General features: G+C 36.9%; 1 protein-coding gene across 4 annotated transcripts in view; it reads right to left on the bottom strand.

Annotated features, from left to right (window-relative positions):
- Positions 1-23,929, bottom strand: part of LOC110502992 (centrosomal protein of 170 kDa) — a 98,352-nt gene that overhangs the window by 28,207 nt on the left and 46,216 nt on the right. For all 4 annotated transcript variants that reach the window (XM_036960826.1, XM_021581356.2, XM_021581355.2 and 1 more), the window contains one exon: positions 5,304-5,768. In XM_036960826.1, coding sequence (XP_036816721.1) covers positions 5,304-5,768 — 465 coding nt within the window. The remainder of the gene's footprint in view (positions 1-5,303; positions 5,769-23,929) is intronic.

The raw sequence follows: 23,929 nt of genomic DNA, 5'->3' as shown, positions 1-23,929 counted from the left end.
GGAAACAGGATGCACCTGAGCTAAATTTTGAGTCTCAGAGCAAGGGGTCTGAATACTTAAGTAAATATGGTATTTCTGTTTTTATTTTTAATAGATTAGGAAATATTTCTAAAAACCTGTTTTCGCTTCATCATTATGGGGTATTGTGTGTAGATTGATGATTTATTTTTATTCATTTCAGAATAAGGCTGTAACGTAACAAAACGTGGAAAAAGTCAAAGGATTTAAATACTTTCTGAATGCACTATATATATATATATTTCTTTATTGTTTTCCCCTAACCCTACCACCCCTCCCCTAATTGTAGTAAACTAATGGACAACAATACTTAGGCTTCTACTTCCAGGTTATACATACTATATACAATTTTCTGACAAGAAACAAAGTGAACTATAATATAAAATATTGGAAGGTGAACAGCCAACAAAACAACAATTAACCATAGTACACAGCACAGCAGCGCAAACACTAACACATAGACAAATGTCAAATCTCCATCACACAGTTTTAAAACACACAACATTCACAACATAACATATTGTTAACCTTCTACAGGTTAACAGAGACTAAAACCACCAAAACGTAACAGATTAACCTGTTCATTTACGTCACAAACAACAAAGTGAACCCTCTCCAGCCCCTTTTCCATACATTGTATTTCTGAGACCCACCTGAGAACATGAATATTAACACTCAGCAGCTTCAGGCTCGTCTTGCTTTCCCGTCCGCACACACACAGCTCTCTGTCCCTGGGGCTGATGACTGCACTGAGCACGCCTCACACACATACAGCTCTCTGTCCCTGGGGCTGATGACTGCACTGAGCACGCCTCACACACATGCAGCTCTCTGTCCCTAGGGCTGATGACTGCACTGAGCACGCCTCACACACATGCAGCTCTCTGTCCCTAGGGATGATGACTGCACTGAGCACCACTGAGCACGCCTCACACACACACAGCTCTGTCCCTGGGGCTGATGACTGCACTGAGCACATCTCACACACACACAGCTCTCTGTCCCTGGGGCTGATGACTGCACTGAGCACGCCTCACACACATACAGCTCTCTGTCCCTGGGGCTGATGACTGCACTGAGCACGCCTCACACACATGCAGCTCTCTGTCCCTAGGGCTGATGACTGCACTGAGCACGCCTCACACACACACAGCTCTGTCCCTGGGGCTGATGACTGCACTGAGCACGCCTCACACACATACAGCTCTCTGTCCCTAGGGCTGATGACTGCACTGAGCACGCCTCACACACACACAGCTCTGTCCCTGGGGCTGATGACTGCACTGAGCACGCCTCACACACACACAGCTCTCTGTCCCTGGGGCTGATGACTGCACTGAGCACGCCTCACACACATACAGCTCTCTGTCCCTAGGGCTGATGACTGCACTGAGCACGCCTCACACACATACAGCTCTCTGTCCCTAGGGCTGATGACTGCACTGAGCACGCCTCACACACACACAGCTCTCTGTCCCTGGGGCTGATGACTGCACTGAGCACGCCTCACACACATACAGCTCTCTGTCCCTAGGGCTGATGACTGCACTGAGCACGCCTCACACACATACAGCTCTCTGTCCCTAGGGCTGATGACTGCACTGAGCACGCCTCACACACACACAGCTCTGTCCCTGGGGCTGATGACTGCACTGAGCACGCCTCACACACACACAGCTCTCTGTCCCTGGGGCTGATGACTGCACTGAGCACGCCTCACACACATACAGCTCTCTGTCCCTGGGGCTGATGACTGCACTGAGCACGCCTCACATACACACAGCTCTGTCCCTGGGGCTGATGACTGCACTGAGCACGCCTCACATACACACAGCTCTCTGTCCCTGGGGCTGATGACTGCACTGAGCACGCCTCACACACATACAGCTCTGTCCCTGGGGCTGATGACTGCACTGAGCACGCCTCACACACATACAGCTCTGTCCCTGGGGCTGATGACTGCACTGAGCACACCTCACATACACACAGCTCTCTGTCCCTGGGGCTGATGACTGCACTGAGCACCACTGAGCACGCCTCACACACACACAGCTCTCTGTCCCTGGGGCTGATGACTGCACTGAGCACGCCTCACACACACACAGCTCTGTCCCTGGGGCTGATGACTGCACTGAGCACCACTGAGCACGCCTCACACACACACAGCTCTCTGTCCCTGGGGCTGATGACTGCACTGAGCACCACTGAGCACGCCTCACACACAGCTCTCTGTCCCTGGGGCTGATGACTGCACTGAGCACGCCTCACACACACGCAGCTCTCTGTCCCTGGGGCTGATGACTGCACTGAGCACCACTGAGCACGCCTCACACACAGCTCTCTGTCCCTGGGGCTGATGACTGCACTGAGCACGCCTCACACACACACAGCTCTCTGTCCCTGGGGCTGATGACTGCACTGAGCACCACTGAGCACGCCTCACACACACACAGCTCTCTGTCCCTGGGCTGATGACTGCACTGAGCACCACTGAGCACGCCTCACACACAGCTCTCTGTCCCTGGGCTGATGACTGCACTGAGCACCACTGAGCACGCCTCACACACAGCTGTCTGTCCCTGGGCTGATGACTGCACTGAGCTCCACTGAACATGCCTCACACAAACATGCACACCTCCAAAGTTCACAGTCCTGACCGCCTGCAGCATGAGAACTCCAACCACAACACCGACCCCTGTTTCTTCCTCCCCTCGATCCCACAGCTAGACTCCCACAATAGCCTCTGGAAGGTACAGCTTCAGAATACACCCCATAAATCAAGTACAGGAGAAACGCCTGTACAGCAGCCAATATTTTACTAGGCAAGTTAGTTAAGAACAAATTCTTATTTTCAATGGAACAGTAGGTTACAGTGGGTTAACTGCCTGTTAAGGGGCAGAATGACAGATTTGTACCTTGTCAGCTCGGGGATTTGAACTTGCAACCTTTCGGTTACTAGTCCAACGCTCTAGGCTACCCTAGGCTACCCTGTCGCCCCAATACCGTATGCGCTGTAGCACTCAGCAGCTCAGCCTCTGACTTTACTTTTGTACGTGCTATGTGCTTCATAAATCTCAATTTATACCACTCTGTCTGCACCCCACCCCCAGGCACAGCTATCGTACACCAGAAATTAGCAGTCATTTAATTAGCCAGCTCCAAAGAGTAGCTAGCACCCAGCCCACACTCTCTATTGAGTCCTGTCAAACAGCGTCCCACAAAAGGCCCAGAGATGGTCATGAAGATGCAGACAGTGATAGTGGCAAGGCTCCAATTAAAATATGAAACAACTAAAGCACTATGTGGATGAATCATTAAGGAGATGGGATGGATGTGGCTTGGCTCCTTGGTGTACAGCAGAAAATGAGTGCTGTATGCAGGGAGAGTGGAGAATGGGTGAGGCAGGCAGAAAGGCAGGTGGCCTACTGTGCCATCCATGCTAAGCTCAGTCAATGGGTGTCAGAGCTGGGAGATGGCTGGGGGATTTAGAAGTGCTGGGGACTAATCCTGAGGAAGTAGACAATTCGGACTGCCATTAACAAAGCCATGCCTAGTCTCTCTTGTATTACTGTAAATGGAAGGCTGAGAGATTTAAGAATGAAGAATCATTAGAATCAGAGTGGGAGGATGTACATAGATAGTCATAGAGTGTCTCCGTCACTGATATACAGTACAAAGGAAGGTTGGACTTTATTTGATTCAGGGTGGGGACCTTAATACAAATACATGAACAGACAATATTTAATATAAGGGACCTTTAGAGTTACATCATATCATCATGGAGATGATATGACATCACAGGGAATTTTGTCTGCGCAGAGTCACCTTGAGAAGAAGAATCATACAGCTAGATACTGTAAGCCATTCAGATGAGTAGCGTGTAAAGCCTTCTAGCAGGATGAAAGCCAGATCAGGCTACAGGAGGAGTAAACACACCATGGTCTTTCCTGCCTTCTCTCCTGTCTGACTGCCTACAGGAGGAGTAAACACACCATGGTCTTTCCTGCCTTCTCTCCTGTCTGACTGCCTACAGGAGGAGTAAACAGGCCATGGTCTTTCCTGCCTTCTCTCCTGTCTGACTGCCTACAGGAGGAGTAAACACACCATGGTCTTTCCTACCTTCTCTCCTGTCTGACTGCCTACAGGAGGAGTAAACACACCATGGTCTTTCCTGCCTTCTCTCCTGTCTGACTGCCTACAGGAGGAGTAAACACACCATGGTCTTTCCTACCTTCTCTCCTGTCTGACTGCCTACAGGAGGAGTAAACAGGCCATGGCCTTTCCTGCCTTCCCTCCTGTCTGACTGCCTACAGGAGGAGTAAACAGGCCATGGCCTTTCCTGCCTTCTCTCCTGTCTGACTGCCTGCTGTACTGCAGCTACAGGCATTAGAAAAGTGGAAGTAATTCTTTAATGTCGGAAAGATCAGAACCAAGGCTAAGCAAGGATCTCCTGCTCCAAAACACACAGCATACAGTAGATTAGATGAAAAGCCTGAGAACAATGACAGGTATGGGCCATATTTAAATCTACATATTTTACCTTTATTTAACTAGGCAAGTCAGTTAAGAACAAATTATATTTACAATGACCAGCCTGAGGACATTGACAGGTATGGGCCATACAGTAGGTTACATGACCAGCCTGAGGACATTGACAGGTATGGGCCATACAGTAGGTTACATGACCAGCCTGAGGACATTGACAGGTATGGGCCATACAGTAGGTTACATGACCAGCCTGAGGACATTGACAGGTATGGGCCATACAGTTGGTTACATGACCAGCCTGAGGACATTGACAGGTATGGGCCATACAGTTGGTTACATGACCAGCCTGAGGACATTGACAGGTATGGGCCATACAGTAGGTTACATGACCAGGTATGCGTAATTGAAGTCTGGTTGGTTAATGGTCATGGTCATTAATAATGGTCATTACTGCATCAGTAGAGCCGCTATTCTAGGCGTTTCGAGGTAAACACTAGTCTTACTTTAGATGATAATATTAAAAAAAAAAATTTTAGCGAGTACGGGATGAGCTTTATTAAGAGGATACATTTTACAAGATCTCGCAAAAAAACTCCTAAAATAACTCAAACACTCATGGCTTTTAGCAGTAAAACACATGATGATCAGATCAGCAACATTGTGAGGTTAGCAAGGTCAGATATACAACAGTTAGTAGATGATACTGTAGTGTGGCTAAAGGGAGGAAATACGTGCTGATCTAGCAACAGAAATTGTGGGACAGAGAGAAAGACAAGCAGGCAGGATATGGCCCTCACCTTTGAGCCTGTGGAAGTGGACGGGGACATCGCTCTTGATGCTCTTGCTGTCCTCCTCTGTGGACTCACTGTGCACCGTGGGGGGGTCATTGTGGGCCAGCCAATCAGCCACCTTGCTCTCAGAGGCCATCATGGCGGCCTGTAGTGTGCTGAGGTCCTTGCTCCCCGGCTGGGGGGCCTTCTTAGGCCGGGGCCGGTGGTCCGGAGTCAGTTTGGACACATGGTCCTTAATCCTGACCTTGCCAGGGGAGGTGTCATCAAACTCGATGGTGAAGGCGTGAGGAGAGGCGTGGCCCTGAGCGCTGCTGGCGGTGGTAGCAGCAGCCCCCTCAGTGTCTTTGGTAGGGATTTCATGAATGCTGTCCTCAGCCATCTGAGACTCCTTGGTGGGGATCTCAAAGTAGCTGGGCTCAGGACCCAGACCATCCTCCATAGGCCTCTCACTCCTCTTAGGCTCTCTGCCGTCTGTAGGTTCACAAAGAGGAGAACACTGGGGATCAGTATCTAGAGGTCAGAGGTTACGGGCCCCAAATGGGCCGCTCAGCTATGTCTGTTCTGAGTCTCACCATAAGTCTGAATCAGTGTCTGCGGCCCTGGCAGAACACAGCCCTCTCTTTATTTATGTAACCTGTATTTAACTAGGCAAGTCAGTTAAACAACAAATTCTCATTTACAATGACGACCTACCAAAAGGCTAAAGGCATCCTGCAGCGACAGGGGCAGGGATTAAAATAAAAAAATACAGGACAAAACACACATCATGACAAGAGAGACACCACTACACTACATAAAGAGAGGCCTAAGACAACAACACAGCATGGTAGCAACACAACATGACAACAACATGGTAGCAAAACAACATAGCAGCAGCACAACATGGTAGCAGCACAAAACACGGTACAAACATTATTGGGCACAGACAATAGCACAAACGCAAGGTACAGACAATACATCATGCGAAGCAGCCACAGCTGTCAGTAAAAAGGGTTGGAGATAAAACAGTCCAGTTCGAGTGTTTTTTTGCAGCTCGTTCCAGTCACTAGCTGCAGTGAAATGAAAAGACGAGCGACCCAGGAATGTGTGTGCTTTGGGGACCTTTAATAAAATGTGACTGGAAGGAATGGGTGTTGTATGTGGAGGATGAGGGCTGCAGTAGCTATCTCAGATAGGGGGGAGTGAGGCCTAAGAGTGTTTTATAAATAAGCATCAACCAGTGTGACTTGCGATGAGCATACAGAGATGACCAGTTTACAGAGGAGTATAGAGTGCAGTGATGTGTCCTATAAGGAGCATTGGTGGCAAAACAGGTCAGGCTGTAGTGGAGCCCAGGCAGACAGGCACAAAGCCATGTAGTGTAACTTACTTAATAATGTCACTTACTTAATAATGATTGTGTAACTTCCTTTGATTATGTGGCAAGGCATTATGGCATATGTGTAGACCATCTAGTTTATACGTATGACAAAGTGAGCAGCTGAGTTGTTCTTGGAAAGTACAAGTTAGTTTTGTACATTTCCTCCCTTATGTAGTAAGGGAACAACATCAAGTCAAATATTCAAAGTATAATAGCTACTGGGATTTAGGAGCCCCCAATAAGGCCACATCTTTCTCAGAAGTTATATCTCTCAATTCAACTTGAAAGTAAGTCATGTTTGTATCTCTTTGAAAACAGAGAAGCTCCTGAAAGCATGACTGCAAATATCTGTGGCTTTCAACAAAGTAAAAAAAATGGAGTGAAATGAGACATAACGTTGTCCATTTAGAGAACTATATTCAAACTGATACCCCTTGCATCAGGTCCTAGATTATAGTCCCCTACAGGTCTGGTGGTAAATAAGGCTGTGCTTTCAGGTTTCATCCTATCCAAGCATCAAACAAATACCCACTGCTTCCACAAACAACACCACCACAACTTCATCTTAGAACCTCCCTTTTTTTTTTATAAATACTACCACCCTTCCTCTAAAGATTTCATGATGAATCATGTGACTCAATTCTAAAGCACTGAGGGTCACGGTGGTCATTCATTTAACAGGAACATTGTACATTAGAGCAGTGGGTCCCAACATTTTTTCGGTTACTATACCACCAACTGAATTTTGCTCTGTCCGGTGAACCCCTGAAGTACCCCCTCATGTGCATTTTACCAGTAGGTCTATGGTCTCATGAGTCTACTCAAGTACCCCCTGAGGATTGGCCAATTACCCCCAGGGGTCATTAGAGTACATGAGACACACACACAGAATAACTAACATCACCCATATTAATACATATTCCTGACAGCATTACTAACAACACCTATATTAATACATATTCCTGACAGAGCATTACTAACAACACCCATATTAATACATACATATTCCTGACAGAGCATTACTAACAACACCCATATTAATACATATTCCTGACAGAGCATTACTAACAACACCCATATTAATACATATTCCTGACGGAGCATTACTAACATCACCCATATTAATACATATTCCTGACAGCATTACTAACACCACCCATATTAATACATATTCCTGACAGATCATTACTAACAACACCTATATTAATACATATTCCTGACGGAGCATTACTAACATCACCCATATTAATACATATTCCTGACAGCATTACTAACACCACCCATATTAATACATATTCCTGACAGCATTACTAACACCACCCATATTAATACATATTCCTGACAGAGCATTACTAACAACACCTATATTAATACATATTCCTGGCAGAGCATTACTAACAACACCCATATTAATACATATTCCTGACAGCATTACTAACACCACCCATATTAATACATATTCCTGACAGCATTACTAACACCACCCATATTAATACATATTCCTGACAGCATTACTAACACCACCCATACTAATACATATTCCTGACAGAGCATTACTAACAACACCTATATTAATACATATTCCTGGCAGAGCATTACTAACAACACCCATATTAATACATATTCCTGACAGAGCATTACTAACAACACCTATATTAATACATATTCCTGACAGCATTACTAACAACACCCATATTAATACATATTCCTGACAGATCATTACTAATTAATACATATTCCTGACAGAGCATTACTAACACCACCCATATTAATACATATTCCTGACAGATCATTACTAATTAATACATATTCCTGACAGAGCATTACAAACAACACCTATATTAATACATATTCCTGACAGCATTACTAATTAATACATATTCCTGACAGAGCATTACTAACAACACCCATATTAATACATATTCCTGACAGATCATTACTAACACCACCCATATTAATACATATTCCTGACAGATCATTACTAATTAATACATATTCCTGACAGAGCATTACTAACACCACCCATATTAATACATATTCCTGACAGATCATTACTAATTAATACATATTATTGACAGAGCATTACTAACACCACCCATATTAATACATATTCCTGACAGATCATTACTAACAACAACCATATTAATACATATTCCTGACAGATCATTACTAATTAATACATATTCCTGACAGAGCATTACTAACAACACCCATATTAATACATATTCCTGACAGAGCATTACTAATTAATACATATTCCTGACAGAGCATTACTAACACCACCCATATTAATACATATTCCTGAAAGAGCATTACTAACAACATCCATATTAATACATATTCTTGACAGAGCATTACTAACAACACCTATATTAATACATATTCCTGACAGAGCATTACTAACAACACCTATATTAATACATATTCCTGACAGAGCATTACTAACAACATCCATATTAATACATATTCTTGACAGAGCATTACTAACAACACCTATATTAATACATATTCCTGACAGAGCATTACTAACAACACCTATATTAATACATATTCCTGACAGATCATTACTAACAACATCCATATTAATACATATTCTTGACAGAGCATTACTAACATCACCCATATTAATACATATTCCTGACAGAGCATTACTAACACCACCCATATTAATACATATTCCTGACAGAACATTACTAACAACACCCATATTAATACATATTCCTGACAGAGCATTACAAACAACACCTATATTAATACATATTCCTGACAGATCATTACTAATTAATACATATTCCTGACAGCATTACTAACACCACCCATATTAATACATATTCCTGACAGAGCATTACTAACAACACCTATATTAATACATATTCCTGACAGAGCATTACAAACAACACCTATATTAATACATATTCCTGACAGATCATTACTAATTAATACATATTCCTGACAGAGCATTACTAACAACATCCATATTAATACATATTCCTGACAGAGCATTACTAACAACACCTATATTAATACATATTCCTGACAGAGCATTACTAACAACATCCATATTAATACATATTCCTGACAGATCATTACTAACAACACCTATATTAATACATATTCCTGACAGAGCATTACTAACACCACCCATATTAATACATATTCCTGACAGAACATTACTAACAACACCCATATTAATACATATTCCTGACAGAGCATTACAAACAACACCTATATTAATACATATTCCTGGCAGAGCATTACTAACAACACCCATATTAATACATATTCCTGACAGAGCATTACTAACAACACCTATATTAATACATATTCCTGACAGCATTACTAACAACACCCATATTAATACATATTCCTGACAGATCATTACTAATTAATACATATTCCTGACAGAGCATTACTAACACCACCCATATTAATACATATTCCTGACAGATCATTACTAATTAATACATATTCCTGACAGAGCATTACAAACAACACCTATATTAATACATATTCCTGACAGCATTACTAATTAATACATATTCCTGACAGAGCATTACTAACAACACCCATATTAATACATATTCCTGACAGATCATTACTAACACCACCCATATTAATACATATTCCTGACAGATCATTACTAATTAATACATATTCCTGACAGAGCATTACTAACACCACCCATATTAATACATATTCCTGACAGATCATTACTAATTAATACATATTATTGACAGAGCATTACTAACACCACCCATATTAATACATATTCCTGACAGATCATTACTAACAACAACCATATTAATACATATTCCTGACAGATCATTACTAATTAATACATATTCCTGACAGAGCATTACTAACAACACCCATATTAATACATATTCCTGACAGAGCATTACTAATTAATACATATTCCTGACAGAGCATTACTAACACCACCCATATTAATACATATTCCTGAAAGAGCATTACTAACAACATCCATATTAATACATATTCTTGACAGAGCATTACTAACAACACCTATATTAATACATATTCCTGACAGAGCATTACTAACAACACCTATATTAATACATATTCCTGACAGAGCATTACTAACAACATCCATATTAATACATATTCTTGACAGAGCATTACTAACAACACCTATATTAATACATATTCCTGACAGAGCATTACTAACAACACCTATATTAATACATATTCCTGACAGATCATTACTAACAACATCCATATTAATACATATTCTTGACAGAGCATTACTAACATCACCCATATTAATACATATTCCTGACAGAGCATTACTAACACCACCCATATTAATACATATTCCTGACAGAACATTACTAACAACATCCATATTAATACATATTCCTGACAGAGCATTACAAACAACACCTATATTAATACATATTCCTGACAGATCATTACTAATTAATACATATTCCTGACAGCATTACTAACACCACCCATATTAATACATATTCCTGACAGAGCATTACTAACAACACCTATATTAATACATATTCCTGACAGAGCATTACAAACAACACCTATATTAATACATATTCCTGACAGATCATTACTAATTAATACATATTCCTGACAGAGCATTACTAACAACATCCATATTAATACATATTCCTGACAGAGCATTACTAACAACACCTATATTAATACATATTCCTGACAGAGCATTACTAACAACATCCATATTAATACATATTCCTGACAGATCATTACTAACAACACCTATATTAATACATATTCCTGACAGAGCATTACTAACACCACCCATATTAATACATATTCCTGACAGAACATTACTAACAACACCCATATTAATACATATTCCTGACAGAGCATTACAAACAACACCTATATTAATACATATTCCTGACAGAGCATTACTAACAACACCTATATTAATACATATTCCTGACAGAGCATTACTAACAACATCCATATTAATACATATTCCTGACAGATCATTACTAACAAAACCTATATTAATACATATTCCTGACAGAACATTACTAACAACACCTATATTAATACATATTCCTGACAGAACATTACTAACAACACCTATATTAATACATATTCCTGACAGAGCATTACAAACAACACCCATATTAATACATATTCTTGACATGGCATTACTAACAACACCTATATTAATACATATTCCTGACAGAGCATTACTAATTAATACATATTCCTGACAGAGCATTACTAACAACACCTATATTAATACATATTCCTGGCAGAGCATTACTAATTAATACATATTCCTGACAGATCATTACTAACAACACCTATATTAATACATATTCCTGACAGAGCATTACTAACATCACCTATATTAATACATATTCCTGACAGAGCATTACTAACATCACCCATATTAATACATATTCCTGACAGCATTACTAACAACACCTATATTAATACATTTTCTTGACAGAGCATTACTAACAACACCCATATTAATACATATTCCTGAGAGAGCATTACTAACATCACCTCTATTAATACATATTCCTGACAGAGCATTACTAACAACACCCATATTAATACATATTCCTGACGGAGCATTACTAATTAATACATATTCCTGACAGAGCATTACTAACAACACCCATATTAATACATATTCCTGACAGAGCATTACTAACATCACCCATATTAATACATATTCCTGACGGAGCATTACTAATTAATACATATTCCTGACAGAGCATTACTAACAACACCCATATTAATACATATTCCTGACAGAGCATTACTAACATCACCTCTATTAATACATATTCCTGACAGAGCATTACTAACAACACCCATATTAATACATATTCCTGACGGAGCATTACTAATTAATACATATTCCTGACAGAGCATTACTAACAACACCCATATTAATACATATTCCTGACAGAGCATTACTAACATCACCTCTATTAATACATATTCCTGACAGAGCATTACTAACAACACCCATATTAATACATATTCCTGACGGAGCATTAGTAATTAATACATATTCCTGACAGAGCATTACTAACAACACCCATATTAATACATATTCCTGACAGAGCATTACTAACATCACCCATATTAATACATATTCCTGACGGAGCATTACTAATTAATACATATTCCTGACAGAGCATTACTAACAACACCCATATTAAAACATATTCCTGACAGAGCATTACTAACAACACCTATAGTAATACATATTCCTGACAGAACATTACTAACAACAAATATAGTAATACATATTCCTGACAGCATTACTAACACCACCTATATTAATACATATTCCTGAAAGAGCATTACAAACAACACCTATATGAATACATATTCCTGACAGAGCATTACTAATATCAACCATATTAATATATATTCCTGACAGCATTACTAACAACACCTATATTAATACATATTCCTGACAGATCATTACTAACACCACCCATATTAATACATATTCCTGGCAGAGCATTGCTAACAAAACCTATATTAATACATATTCCTGACAGAGCATTACTAACACCACCCATATTAATACATATTCCTGACAGAGCATTACTAAATTCACCCATATTAATACATATTCCTGACAGCATTACTAACAAAACCTAAATTAATACATATTCCTGACAGATCATTACTAACAACACCTATATTAATACATATTCCTGACAGAGCATTACTAACAACACCTATATTAATACATATTCCTGACAGAGCATTACTAACATCACCCATATTAATACATATTCCTGACAGCATTACTAACAACACCTATATTAATACATTTTCTTGACAGAGCATTACTAACACCACCCATATTAATACATATTCCTGACAGCATTACTAACAACACCTATATTAATACATTTTCTTGACAGAGCATTACTAACAACACCCATATTAATACATATTCCTGACAGAGCATTACTAACATCACCCATATTAATACATATTCCTGACAGAGCATTACTAACATCACCCATGTTAATACATATTCCTGACAGCATTACTAATAACACCTCTATTAATACATATTCCTGACAGAGCATTACTAACAACACCTATATTAATACATATTCCTGACGGAGCATTACTAATTAATACATATTCCTGACAGAGCATTACTAACAACACCTATATTAATACATATTCCTGACAGAGCATTACTAACATCACCTATATTAATACATATTCCTGACAGAGCATTACTAACATCACCCATATTAATACATATTCCTGACAGCATTACTAACAACACCTATATTAATACATTTTCTTGACAGAGCATTACTAACAACACCCATATTAATACATATTCCTGAGAGAGCATTACTAACATCACCTCTATTAATACATATTCCTGACAGAGCATTACTAACAACACCCATATTAATACATATTCCTGACGGAGCATTACTAATTAATACATATTCCTGACAGAGCATTACTAACAACACCCATATTAATACATATTCCTGACAGAGCATTACTAACATCACCCATATTAATACATATTCCTGACGGAGCATTACTAATTAATACATATTCCTGACAGAGCATTACTAACAACACCCATATTAATACATATTCCTGACAGAGCATTACTAACATCACCTCTATTAATACATATTCCTGACAGAGCATTACTAACAACACCCATATTAATACATATTCCTGACGGAGCATTACTAATTAATACATATTCCTGACAGAGCATTACTAACAACACCCATATTAATACATATTCCTGACAGAGCATTACTAACATCACCTCTATTAATACATATTCCTGACAGAGCATTACTAACAACACCCATATTAATACATATTCCTGACGGAGCATTACTAATTAATACATATTCCTGACAGAGCATTACTAACAACACCCATATTAATACATATTCCTGACAGAGCATTACTAACATCACCCATATTAATACATATTCCTGACGGAGCATTACTAATTAATACATATTCCTGACAGAGCATTACTAACAACACCCATATTAATACATATTCCTGACAGAGCATTACTAACAACACCTATAGTAATACATATTCCTGACAGAACATTACTAACAACAAATATAGTAATACATATTCCTGACAGCATTACTAACACCACCTATATTAATACATATTCCTGAAAGAGCATTACAAACAACACCTATATGAATACATATTCCTGACAGAGCATTACTAATATCAACCATATTAATATATATTCCTGACAGCATTACTAACAACACCTATATTAATACATATTCCTGACAGATCATTACTAACACCACCCATATTAATACATATTCCTGGCAGAGCATTGCTAACAAAACCTATATTAATACATATTCCTGACAGAGCATTACTAACACCACCCATATTAATACATATTCCTGACAGAGCATTACTAAATTCACCCATATTAATACATATTCCTGACAGCATTACTAACAAAACCTAAATTAATACATATTCCTGACAGATCATTACTAACAACACCTATATTAATACATATTCCTGACAGAGCATTACTAACAACACCTATATTAATACATATTCCTGACAGAGCATTACTAACATCACCCATATTAATACATATTCCTGACAGCATTACTAACAACACCTATATTAATACATTTTCTTGACAGAGCATTACTAACACCACCCATATTAATACATATTCCTGACAGCATTACTAACAACACCTATATTAATACATTTTCTTGACAGAGCATTACTAACAACACCCATATTAATACATATTCCTGACAGAGCATTACTAACATCACCCATATTAATACATATTCCTGACAGAGCATTACTAACATCACCCATGTTAATACATATTCCTGACAGCATTACTAATAACACCTCTATTAATACATATTCCTGACAGAGCATTACTAACAACACCTATATTAATACATATTCCTGACGGAGCATTACTAATTAATACATATTCCTGACAGAGCATTACTAACAACACCTATATTAATACATATTCCTGACAGAGCATTACTAACATCACCTATATTAATACATATTCCTGACAGAGCATTACTAACATCACCCATATTAATACATATTCCTGACAGCATTACTAACAACACCTATATTAATACATTTTCTTGACAGAGCATTACTAACAACACCCATATTAATACATATTCCTGAGAGAGCATTACTAACATCACCTCTATTAATACATATTCCTGACAGAGCATTACTAACAACACCCATATTAATACATATTCCTGACGGAGCATTACTAATTAATACATATTCCTGACAGAGCATTACTAACAACACCCATATTAATACATATTCCTGACAGAGCATTACTAACATCACCCATATTAATACATATTCCTGACGGAGCATTACTAATTAATACATATTCCTGACAGAGCATTACTAACAACACCCATATTAATACATATTCCTGACAGAGCATTACTAACATCACCTCTATTAATACATATTCCTGACAGAGCATTACTAACAACACCCATATTAATACATATTCCTGACGGAGCATTACTAATTAATACATATTCCTGACAGAGCATTACTAACAACACCCATATTAATACATATTCCTGACAGAGCATTACTAACATCACCTCTATTAATACATATTCCTGACAGAGCATTACTAACAACACCCATATTAATACATATTCCTGACGGAGCATTACTAATTAATACATATTCCTGACAGAGCATTACTAACAACACCCATATTAATACATATTCCTGACAGAGCATTACTAACATCACCCATATTAATACATATTCCTGACGGAGCATTACTAATTAATACATATTCCTGACAGAGCATTACTAACAACACCCATATTAATACATATTCCTGACAGAGCATTACTAACAACACCTATAGTAATACATATTCCTGACAGAACATTACTAACAACAAATATAGTAATACATATTCCTGACAGCATTACTAACACCACCTATATTAATACATATTCCTGAAAGAGCATTACAAACAACACCTATATGAATACATATTCCTGACAGAGCATTACTAATATCAACCATATTAATATATATTCCTGACAGCATTACTAACAACACCTATATTAATACATATTCCTGACAGATCATTACTAACACCACCCATATTAATACATATTCCTGGCAGAGCATTGCTAACAAAACCTATATTAATACATATTCCTGACAGAGCATTACTAACACCACCCATATTAATACATATTCCTGACAGAGCATTACTAAATTCACCCATATTAATACATATTCCTGACAGCATTACTAACAAAACCTAAATTAATACATATTCCTGACAGATCATTACTAACAACACCTATATTAATACATATTCCTGACAGATCATTACTAACAACACCTATATTAATACATATTCCTGACAGAGCATTACTAACAACACCTATATTAATACATATTCCTGACAGAGCATTACTAACATCACCCATATTAATACATATTCCTGACAGCATTACTAACAACACCTATATTAATACATTTTCTTGACAGAGCATTACTAACACCACCCATATTAATACATATTCCTGACAGCATTACTAACAACACCTATATAAATACATTTTCTTGACAGAGCATTACTAACAACACCCATATTAATACATATTCCTGACAGAGCATTACTAACATCACCCATATTAATACATATTCCTGACAGAGCATTACTAACATCACCCATGTTAATACATATTCCTGACAGCATTACTAATAACACCTCTATTAATACATATTCCTGACAGAGCATTACTAACAACACCTATATTAATACATATTCCTGACGGAGCATTACTAATTAATACATATTCCTGACAGAGCATTACTAACAACACCTATATTAACACATATTCCTGGCAGAGCATTACTAACAACACCTATATTTATACATATTCCTGACAGATCATTACTAACAACACCTATATTAATACATATTCCTGACAGAGCATTACTAACAACACCTATATTAATACATATTCCTGACAGAGCATTACTAACATCACCCATATTAATACATATTCCTGACGGCATTACTAACAACACCTATATTAATACATTTTCTTGACAGAGCATTACTAACACCACCCATATTAATACATATTCCTGACAGCATTACTAACAACACCTATATTAATACATTTTCTTGACAGAGCATTACTAACAACACCCATATTAATACATATTCCTGACAGAGCATTACTAACATCACCCATATTAATACATATTCCTGACAGAGCATTACTAACATCACCCATGTTAATACATATTCCTGACAGCATTACTAATAACACCTCTATTAATACATATTCCTGACAGAGCATTACTAACAACACCTATATTAATACATATTCCTGACGGAGCATTACTAATTAATACATATTCCTGACAGAGCATTACTAACAACACCTATATTAATACATATTCCTGACAGAACATTACTAACAACACCCATATTAATACATATTCCTGGCAGAGCATTACTAACAACACCTATATTAATACACATTCCTGACAGAACATTACTAACACCACCCATATTAATACATATTCCTGGCAGAGCATTACTAACAACACCTATATTAATACATATTCCTGACAGAACATTACTAACAACACCTATAGTAATACATATTCCTGACAGAACATTACTAACAACAAATATAGTAATACATATTCCTGACAGCATTACTAACACCACCTATATTAATACATATTCCTGAAAGAGCATTACAAACAACACCTATATGAATACATATTCCTGACAGAGCATTACTAATATCACCCATATTAATATATATTCCTGACAGCATTACTAACAACACCTATATTAATACATATTCCTGACAGATCATTACTAACACCACCCATATTAATACATATTCCTGGCAGAGCATTGCTAACAAAACCTATATTAATACATATTCCTGACAGAGCATTACTAACACCACCCATATTAATACATATTCCTGACAGAGCATTACTAAATTCACCCATATTAATACATATTCCTGACAGCATTACTAACAAAACCTCTATTAATACATATTCCTGACAGAGCATTACTAACAACACCTATATTAATACATATTCCTGACGGAGCATTACTAATTAATACATATTCCTGACAGAGCATTACTAACAACACCTATATTAATACATATTCCTGACAGAGCATTACTAACATCACCTATATTAATACATATTCCTGACAGAGCATTACTAACATCACCCATATTAATACATATTCCTGACAGCATTACTAACAACACCTATATTAATACATTTTCTTGACAGAGCATTACTAACAACACCCATATTAATACATATTCCTGAGAGAGCATTACTAACATCACCTCTATTAATACATATTCCTGACAGAGCATTACTAACAACACCCATATTAATACATATTCCTGACGGAGCATTACTAATTAATACATATTCCTGACAGAGCATTACTAACAACACCCATATTAATACATATTCCTGACAGAGCATTACTAACATCACCCATATTAATACATATTCCTGACGGAGCATTACTAATTAATACATATTCCTGACAGAGCATTACTAACAACACCCATATTAATACATATTCCTGACAGAGCATTACTAACATCACCTCTATTAATACATATTCCTGACAGAGCATTACTAACAACACCCATATTAATACATATTCCTGACGGAGCATTACTAATTAATACATATTCCTGACAGAGCATTACTAACAACACCCATATTAATACATATTCCTGACAGAGCATTACTAACATCACCTCTATTAATACATATTCCTGACAGAGCATTACTAACAACACCCATATTAATACATATTCCTGACGGAGCATTACTAATTAATACATATTCCTGACAGAGCATTACTAACAACACCCATATTAATACATATTCCTGACAGAGCATTACTAACAACACCTATATTAATACATATTCCTGACGGAGCATTACTAATTAATACATATTCCTGACAGAGCATTACTAACAACACCCATATTAATACATATTCCTGACAGAGCATTACTAACAACACCTATATTAATACATATTCCTGACAGAGCATTACTAATTAATACATATTCCTGACAGCATTACTAACAACACCTATATTAATACATATTCCTGACAGATCATTACTAACACCACCCATATTAATACATATTCCTGGCAGAGCATTGCTAACAAAACCTATATTAATACATATTCCTGACAGAGCATTACTAACACCACCCATATTAATACATATTCCTGACAGAGCATTACTAAATTCACCCATATTAATACATATTCCTGACAGCATTACTAACAAAACCTAAATTAATACATATTCCTGACAGATCATTACTAACAACACCTATATTAATACATATTCCTGACAGATCATTACTAACAACACCTATATTAATACATATTCCTGACAGAGCATTACTAACAACACCTATATTAATACATATTCCTGACAGAGCATTACTAACATCACCCATATTAATACATATTCCTGACAGCATTACTAACAACACCTATATTAATACATTTTCTTGACAGAGCATTACTAACACCACCCATATTAATACATATTCCTGACAGCATTACTAACAACACCTATATAAATACATTTTCTTGACAGAGCATTACTAACAACACCCATATTAATACATATTCCTGACAGAGCATTACTAACATCACCCATATTAATACATATTCCTGACAGAGCATTACTAACATCACCCATGTTAATACATATTCCTGACAGCATTACTAATAACACCTCTATTAATACATATTCCTGACAGAGCATTACTAACAACACCTATATTAATACATATTCCTGACGGAGCATTACTAATTAATACATATTCCTGACAGAGCATTACTAACAACACCTATATTAACACATATTCCTGGCAGAGCATTACTAACAACACCTATATTTATACATATTCCTGACAGATCATTACTAACAACACCTATATTAATACATATTCCTGACAGAGCATTACTAACAACACCTATATTAATACATATTCCTGACAGAGCATTACTAACATCACCCATATTAATACATATTCCTGACGGCATTACTAACAACACCTATATTAATACATTTTCTTGACAGAGCATTACTAACACCACCCATATTAATACATATTCCTGACAGCATTACTAACAACACCTATATTAATACATTTTCTTGACAGAGCATTACTAACAACACCCATATTAATACATATTCCTGACAGAGCATTACTAACATCACCCATATTAATACATATTCCTGACAGAGCATTACTAACATCACCCATGTTAATACATATTCCTGACAGCATTACTAATAACACCTCTATTAATACATATTCCTGACAGAGCATTACTAACAACACCTATATTAATACATATTCCTGACGGAGCATTACTAATTAATACATATTCCTGACAGAGCATTACTAACAACACCTATATTAATACATATTCCTGACAGAACATTACTAACAACACCCATATTAATACATATTCCTGGCAGAGCATTACTAACAACACCTATATTAATACACATTCCTGACAGAACATTACTAACACCACCCATATTAATACATATTCCTGGCAGAGCATTACTAACAACACCTATATTAATACATATTCCTGACAGAACATTACTAACAACACCTATAGTAATACATATTCCTGACAGAACATTACTAACAACAAATATAGTAATACATATTCCTGACAGCATTACTAACACCACCTATATTAATACATATTCCTGAAAGAGCATTACAAACAACACCTATATGAATACATATTCCTGACAGAGCATTACTAATATCACCCATATTAATATATATTCCTGACAGCATTACTAACAACACCTATATTAATACATATTCCTGACAGATCATTACTAACACCACCCATATTAATACATATTCCTGGCAGAGCATTGCTAACAAAACCTATATTAATACATATTCCTGACAGAGCATTACTAACACCACCCATATTAATACATATTCCTGACAGAGCATTACTAAATTCACCCATATTAATACATATTCCTGACAGCATTACTAACAAAACCTCTATTAATACATATTCCTGACAGAGCATTACTAACAACACCTATATTAATACATATTCCTGACGGAGCATTACTAATTAATACATATTCCTGACAGAGCATTACTAACAACACCTATATTAATACATATTCCTGACAGAGCATTACTAACATCACCTATATTAATACATATTCCTGACAGAGCATTACTAACATCACCCATATTAATACATATTCCTGACAGCATTACTAACAACACCTATATTAATACATTTTCTTGACAGAGCATTACTAACAACACCCATATTAATACATATTCCTGAGAGAGCATTACTAACATCACCTCTATTAATACATATTCCTGACAGAGCATTACTAACAACACCCATATTAATACATATTCCTGACGGAGCATTACTAATTAATACATATTCCTGACAGAGCATTACTAACAACACCCATATTAATACATATTCCTGACAGAGCATTACTAACATCACCCATATTAATACATATTCCTGACGGAGCATTACTAATTAATACATATTCCTGACAGAGCATTACTAACAACACCCATATTAATACATATTCCTGACAGAGCATTACTAACATCACCTCTATTAATACATATTCCTGACAGAGCATTACTAACAACACCCATATTAATACATATTCCTGACGGAGCATTACTAATTAATACATATTCCTGACAGAGCATTACTAACAACACCCATATTAATACATATTCCTGACAGAGCATTACTAACATCACCTCTATTAATACATATTCCTGACAGAGCATTACTAACAACACCCATATTAATACATATTCCTGACGGAGCATTACTAATTAATACATATTCCTGACAGAGCATTACTAACAACACCCATATTAATACATATTCCTGACAGAGCATTACTAACATCACCCATATTAATACATATTCCTGACGGAGCATTACTAATTAATACATATTCCTGACAGAGCATTACTAACAACACCCATATTAATACATATTCCTGACAGAGCATTACTAACAACACCTATAGTAATACATATTCCTGACAGAACATTACTAACAACAAATATAGTAATACATATTCCTGACAGCATTACTAACACCACCTATATTAATACATATTCCTGAAAGAGCATTACAAACAACACCTATATGAATACATATTCCTGACAGAGCATTACTAATATCAACCATATTAATATATATTCCTGACAGCATTACTAACAACACCTATATTAATACATATTCCTGACAGATCATTACTAACACCACCCATATTAATACATATTCCTGGCAGAGCATTGCTAACAAAACCTATATTAATACATATTCCTGACAGAGCATTACTAACACCACCCATATTAATACATATTCCTGACAGAGCATTACTAAATTCACCCATATTAATACATATTCCTGACAGCATTACTAACAAAACCTAAATTAATACATATTCCTGACAGATCATTACTAACAACACCTATATTAATACATATTCCTGACAGATCATTACTAACAACACCTATATTAATACATATTCCTGACAGAGCATTACTAACAACACCTATATTAATACATATTCCTGACAGAGCATTACTAACATCACCCATATTAATACATATTCCTGACAGCATTACTAACAACACCTATATTAATACATTTTCTTGACAGAGCATTACTAACACCACCCATATTAATACATATTCCTGACAGCATTACTAACAACACCTATATAAATACATTTTCTTGACAGAGCATTACTAACAACACCCATATTAATACATATTCCTGACAGAGCATTACTAACATCACCCATATTAATACATATTCCTGACAGAGCATTACTAACATCACCCATGTTAATACATATTCCTGACAGCATTACTAATAACACCTCTATTAATACATATTCCTGACAGAGCATTACTAACAACACCTATATTAATACATATTCCTGACGGAGCATTACTAATTAATACATATTCCTGACAGAGCATTACTAACAACACCTATATTAACACATATTCCTGGCAGAGCATTACTAACAACACCTATATTTATACATATTCCTGACAGATCATTACTA

The sequence above is a fragment of the Oncorhynchus mykiss genome, chromosome 23, assembly GCF_013265735.2.
Source record: "Oncorhynchus mykiss isolate Arlee chromosome 23, USDA_OmykA_1.1, whole genome shotgun sequence".
NCBI classification, from domain to species: domain Eukaryota; kingdom Metazoa; phylum Chordata; class Actinopteri; order Salmoniformes; family Salmonidae; genus Oncorhynchus; species Oncorhynchus mykiss.
The sequence above is the reverse complement of the archived record's forward strand: the minus strand, read 5'-3'. Positions and strand labels throughout refer to the sequence as shown.